We start from the raw sequence: 6,374 nt of genomic DNA, 5'->3' as shown, positions 1-6,374 counted from the left end.
CAGTAAATTAGAAGACTGAATGTATCATTACTACCATCTAATGTATCAGTATGGACATCTCAAAGAAGGCATCAAGTCTTCATACAGTGGAAATTAAAGCTCACAACACAGCTTTTCTTTTACACGTCACTTTTAATTTCAGTTTTTATGACATTTAAAAAAAGCAAAACAGATTCTCCTCCTCACTTGCAGAGTCTGCAAACCCAAGACTCTGAAGGTCTGAGGTCTACTAGTACCTGTGTAAATAGGGGTTATTTTCCCCCTTTAAAACTACCCTAAGAAGACAGATTTCTCCAAGCCATCCTCCGCTTTGGTGTACTCCAGATGAGATTTGAAGTACTGGCTTTTGTATCTCGGGCTGTTTCGAACATACTCAAGGTAATCAGGGGTTCCAGGGCAGATGACGTTGTCTGCCAGCAAGATAGTGCCTTTCCTTAGGAGGCCACAGTCCTGATTCAAAAAAGAAGAAAGGCAAAACTGGAGTCATGGCAGAAAAAGCAAAGACTTTAATGAGTATAGGATGAGTCAAACAGACTTGCCTCTAGCAGCTTTGTGTCAGGAAGGTAGCGATCTTTCCAGTGATCCAAGAAAACCAAATCAAATGTTTTCACCCCAAACTGTTCCTTCATTTTGGGGATCCACTCGCCAGATGGGCCTTCAACTACCTGGATCTATTAAAAAAATAAGTAAATAGAAAATAAAAATTAAAAAAGGAATATTGCAATTTGACCCTATGCATTCCCTATGCAAATCAGCTTCTTTTTAGAGCTCCTCGTTACCTTATCCTCTAGTCCTGCCCAAGCAATAACCTGACGAGCAATTTTGGCGTAGTCTGGGTTAAATTCAAGAGTGATGATCTTGGCGCGTGGAGGAAGAAGGCTGGCGATGCGCACCGTAGAGTAGCCACAGTAGGTTCCCAGCTCTAACACAGTGACTGGATTCACTTCAGACACCACTGAATCAAGAATGCAGCCTATGACAAAACAAAAAGAAATATTAAAAATATATAGTTAGATCGAATAAGGAACTGATTTTACTCATTGAGCATATCATTAGGAAGTCAGTACCTTTCTCATCCCCGACATTCATGGCCCATTCCTTCTGTCTGCAGAAGTTGTCGATGGCTTTCACCACGCTGCGAGGGTCTCCTCTAGTGGCGTTCTTCTGTACTGCATGTAGGAGTCGCTGGAGTTAGATGCAGGGGGAGAAAAAGCACCACTTAATAAAACCTCAATAAGAGTTTACGAGCATCAATTAGTTATAACAGACAATACTTGGATTTGCACAGATATTTTGATCTGATGGTTGAATTTTTAAAGGGGATTTTAAACACATATGGATATAGTTTTGTTAATCTTATCACTTCTTGTGTTATGATTGTGGTTCCAGTGTTTCACACATTTCATAGATGTCCAACAAGAGAAAATTGTGGTCTGCACACTATAAATAAGAGCTAGATACTCGTTTTTTCAACATGAGACAGAATCAAATGATATTTTCCCTTTTATGAAAATATTGTTAAAGGGGAAGTTGTGCTTGTGTTATTTCCTATTATTACATTAAAACAGACTTCAGAAAGCCAGCTTAGGTTTTCGTCCAAACTCAGCAGGGTTCCTTCCCGCTGCACACCTGATCCCCATCAACCAATCACTCCCAGGAGCCACTCCCAGCCAGCACAGCTGTCTCACATTAGCTCATTAAGCGGTGCCGTATAGGCTGCACCCTCTTCCCACGCGTCTTTCTGAGTCGCCTTACACTTTTATTGGAGCAAACACACAATATACTGGGCCGCCAGGGCCCTTAATACAGCTGTCTGCTAAAGAATGGAGCGTTACTTGCATATTTTTGTGCTTCAGCTCTAAAGCTCTGTAAAACACTGGACACTATTTTAGGTGCACCTGTTCAACTGCTTTTTAATGCAAATATCTAACCAGCAAATTCCATAGCAGCAATTCAATACATTTAGGCATTTAGTTCAAACTGACCGGGGAAGAAGGGTGATTTAAGTGACTTTACTGTGGCATAATTGCTAGTGACAGATGGGCTAGTCTGAGTATTTCAGAAACTGTAGATCTGCTGGGATTTTCCACACACAAGCTTATATAAAGTTTATAAAGAATGGTCAGAAAAAGAGAAAATATTCATTGAGTGGCAGTTTTGTGAGAGAAAATGTACCAGTAGTAAGGTCAGATGGCCAGACTGCTTTGAGGCAATAGGAAGACAACAGTGTGTCAACTTGCAGAGATTCATTCCCACATGGTATGCATGAGAGCACTTCTGAACCCATATATCAAAACCTGAAGCAGATTGGCTACAATAACAGAAGACCACACCAGGCGCCACTCCTTTTGGGAAACTGAGGCTACAGTTCACACAGGTTCACCATAACTGGACAATAGAAGATTCTAAAAACGGTGACTTATCTAGTGAGTCTCAATTTTTGCTGTGACATTCAGATAGTGGGGCCAGAATTTGTTGTAAATAAAACAGAAGTGTAAGTCCATCCTTTCTTATATCAAGGGTTTAGGCAGCTGGTGGTGGTGGTGTAATCGTGTGGGCAATATTTTCTTGGCACACTTTTGCCCTTTCGTACTGAATAAGAATCTTTTAAACCCCACAGTCTACAGGAATATTCTCAGGGAGGCTGCAGTGCTCCAATCCTTTCAAACTGGTTTATTAAACTTGACAATGGATTTTCTATACTCAAACGGCCCCCACTATCACCCGTTCCAATAGGACATCTTTAAGATTTATTTCCAAGCTCCTTAGTTGAACAGGAGATTGCATCATGGATGTGCGGCCAACAAATCTGCAGCAACTGTATAATCCTATCATGTGATCCTATCACCAATGCTCTTATGGATACCTTGTGGGAATGAGTCTCTGCATGTTGACACACTGTTGTCTTCCTATTGGCTCAACGCAGTCTGGCCATCTGACCTACTACTTTCTAACTATTCTTTATAAACCTTGAATATGCTCATGTGTGGAAAATCCCAGCAAATCTACAGTTTCTGAAATACTCAAGACTACCCCATCTGTCATCAACAGGAATTTTTCCAGCACTTTCTTGAATCTGTGTCACAGAGCATTAATGGTGTTCTCAAGGGGAAAAGGCATCCAATTTAGTACTATCAAGGTGTACTTAATAAAGTGTCCTGTGAGTGTATTTCATACCCTAAGCCCCATACGCAACTAAAAAATGATATTAAAAGTAATAGTGTCTTTAGGGTCATTTGGTTTTCATTAAATTATTAATTAGTGTGTTTTCACACCTGTGGTGTTTAGACCAATCGTTTCGTTATCCCCCTTTTCCGGTTTGTGTGGATGTATAGTATACAGTACTGTACAGAATATCACACTCGGGTTTAGACCAAAACAACCACACCGAGACACATGTGTAGGTGGTCTCATGTGCAAATGTACTTGTGTTGTTCATTTAGGGTGTGAATGTGATCCAAGCCTAGATCCAAAACAAACCACCCACTTTACACTGCAAGTTTGAGCTAAAAAATTTACTGTAGCCATGTATACTTTGTATTCTGGGATGTGGCAAGGTATTATAGATGTGCAAAGGTCTGTACAGACTAGCAACTAGCCGTGAAATAAATGTAAATTCTCTGTGTTCTCCAATTTTTAATAGTTCTCCAATAGTCCCCCCAAGGACACATCTGGCCAATAAGTGAACTGAACACTCTCATGTTGTTTGTAGTGAAACATTTAGGTTCACTTGTAGTTCACTTACATTTTTTTCTGTGTGAAAACAAACCAAACCATAGTAAAAAAAACAACTCAAATTCATCAACTGATATGGACCAGCATAAACAAACTACGGGTGTGAAAATGCCCCTGATTTCATGACAACACATAAGCACATCTTTTTGTTCTTTGACATTATGGGGAATTGTGACGTGAATTTAAATCCATTTTGGAATAACGCTCTAAAATGACAAAATGTGGAACAAATGAAGTGATGTGAATACTTTCTGGATGCACAAGCTCAACTACAAGTTTAACTTTTCTTTCCATTTTCTACTCATTTTATGTTTTAAGCATTTCAACTCTTTTTCTTTTTCCAGTCCTTTTTTTGCTTTTACCCTTTTCTACTTTTTGCAGTGTGTTACTGACTTCACACTCAAAAAACCTGTAAAATTAAATTATTTAAAAATATTTAAATAAAAAAAACTTTAGGTTCATAATAGTTTTTGTTAATAGAATGTCTTTAGTATTTTTAATAAATATATTTGCAAATCGCTGCATTTCCAACTTGTGTATGTGAAAGAGTTTTAGGTGCATGACACTCTTACATTAACATCTCTGTAATAGTTATGGTCGCCGTGACACCCCCACCCAAAAAAAAGGGAGGCTGAATGAAGAAAAACATGAGAAAAACATAAGAAACCAGACAAGTAAGTTTTGACAATTTCAGTGAAAAGTAGTTTTTACTGAGTGGAATAAATGGTAGACGACTCTGCAGATTGCCTCACATTACTGTTTGTCTCTTAGATTTATTGCCATGAATCTGGTATGCTATATTCTTCGTGGGTGCCACGGATATTTTTACAGTTTATTGTTCACAATCATTTCTTCAGCTGTTTGCTTTCCAGTTTTGGTGAGCCCGTATCCACTAAGCTTCAGGTTTCTGTCCTTACCTGATATGAATGGAGCCCAGTGTGAACCTTTGCTGTTGTAGCCTATCTGCGAGTGGTCACTATATTTTTCACATGCTTTGCTTTTTCTCTCCATCTTGGTTCTGCCATACCTTTTCTATACGCTTCATACACTGTTAAACTAAATCACATCGACACAGTATGTGATGGTTGACACTGTGAGAGGTGAGTGTTTGTGGACGGCGCACCTGAGGACGTGTGGACTGGGTCAGTGTGTCCAGCATTCGCTCCACAATCATGTCGTGCCACAATAGCGCCAGTCCTCCATGATACTGCACAGCAGTGGGAATCAGCCATCTGTACAGAGCATACAGAAGAGCTGCTCCACCTGTGCAGCTGTAGAATAGAGTCAGCCACATGCTGCAACCAGATTGTAAAAATATCAGTTCAGTGCAGGTATGGTGTATAGTGCTATATTATGGAAAAGGACAATGATAAATGAACCCCAGACGCAGTGCAATAACGGCAAATCTGCATGAGATAAATGAAAGCTCCTCTCCTGTCTCCTCTCGCCCTACCTTTCCCTTTGTGTTGGGTTAATGAGATGGGTATTTATGCAGTGTACAGTTGCTGCTTCACTATCAGCTGCTGTTACCGCTGCTGCCATGTCCAAGATGAACACCCACACGAAACTCAATATGATGATATCTCTCAAGGATATCAACTCCAATAAACAGTTGAAAGCACACCACACAGTGCTTTGTGTGGACCTTCCTCCTCTCAGGAGCAATTAGTCTGTTTAGATTTCTCCAGCACAGATAAATGGGTAAGAAAAGGGTGTGTGTGGGGAGGGGGAGCACAGCCAGAATTCTAAACAAAAGCTGCTTCTGTGGGAAAGCAGTGAAAAGCATGGCTGGAAACAACTCTACCTTGCACTAATAATACAACTGTGGGAGACCATTGGCTGTTGAGGTAATTCCTTTTGATTTGGAGTTTTAGTTGCATGGCAACTGGCCGGGGGTTAAGAGCTGTGTCACAAAAGGCAGAGCTTTGGGACTTTAACCTTTACTTACTTTACTTTGCTTCTTCTGAACATACAGGAACAGGCGCAGAAAATAAAATGGAATTTTAGAAAGGCTGCATAAACACACACATGCATGTTTATCATTGTGCAGATGAACAGCTGCATGAAGTTGCATGCTTTTCCTACTATCTACCTGAATTCAAACTCCACTGGAACAAAAACAGAGAAGGCACAACAAAACTGGTAAAAAGGGAATTTGTGAAATGCTTTTTTGGTTTTGCATGGCTGAAATCCGCGTCAGTTACAGGAATTACCATTGATGTCCCACAGTTTCACAACACTATTTCACAATACTATTTCGCAAACTCTTCAGTCCATAATATGAATTCAAACCAGACTGAGCAGTGGTTTTTCTTTAGCAACTGCAGGACTAATTCTTCTTAGGAAAAAAAACCCGGTTGCATTCTTAAAATCTTACTTTTTATTACAATCCCAGGGAACAGAAGAATAGAAGACTTACGTGTGCAGGCAGGCTCGCTCTCAGCTCTCTTCTCGCTTCCCCTGCCGCTAGAGGAAAATCTGCTGGTTTCCTAACAGGCGGACATATGCCTACGTTTACATGAGGCTAACTCCTCCCTCCTCTTCCATCCACCCTCCTACTCAGAGCTGTGCTGTGAGCATGCAAGGAATGTACAGCAGACCTAATCTCAACAGTCAGCACACTCACACTTGCTCAGTCT

The 6,374-nt window shown here is 40.4% G+C and overlaps 1 protein-coding gene across 1 annotated transcript; it reads right to left on the bottom strand.

The window, feature by feature from the left end:
- Positions 1-112: 112 nt before the first annotated feature.
- Positions 113-6,321, bottom strand: comtb (catechol-O-methyltransferase b). Its single transcript, XM_026168838.2, has 6 exons — positions 6,155-6,321; positions 4,859-5,030; positions 1,068-1,185; positions 780-973; positions 540-671; positions 113-450 (listed from the first exon to the last, which is right to left on the bottom strand). The coding sequence occupies exons 2-6, from the start codon at positions 5,027-5,029 to the stop codon at positions 271-273; spliced, it is 795 nt and encodes a 264-aa protein (XP_026024623.2). The 5' UTR covers position 5,030; positions 6,155-6,321; the 3' UTR covers positions 113-270.
- Positions 6,322-6,374: the final 53 nt, after the last annotated feature.

This window comes from Astatotilapia calliptera, chromosome 5 (genome assembly GCF_964374335.1).
Source record: "Astatotilapia calliptera chromosome 5, fAstCal68.1, whole genome shotgun sequence".
In the NCBI taxonomy this organism is placed as follows: Eukaryota; Metazoa; Chordata; class Actinopteri; order Cichliformes; family Cichlidae; genus Astatotilapia; species Astatotilapia calliptera.
This window is presented reverse-complemented; position numbering and strand designations above follow the sequence as displayed.

What these genes read in the sequence shown, in the direction of transcription:
- comtb (XM_026168838.2), bottom strand. Translation starts at nt 5,029, where the DNA reads ATGTGGCTGACTCTATTCTACAGCTGCACAGGTGGAGCAGCTCTTCTG. An exon ending in GAATGTCGGGGATGAGAAAG is followed by an intron (nt 974 to 1,067) that starts GTACTGACTTCC and finishes GTTTTGTCATAG; the next exon opens with GCTGCATTCTTGATTCAGTG. An exon ending in CTGACACAAAGCTGCTAGAG is followed by an intron (nt 451 to 539) that starts GCAAGTCTGTTT and finishes TTTTTGAATCAG; the next exon opens with GACTGTGGCCTCCTAAGGAA.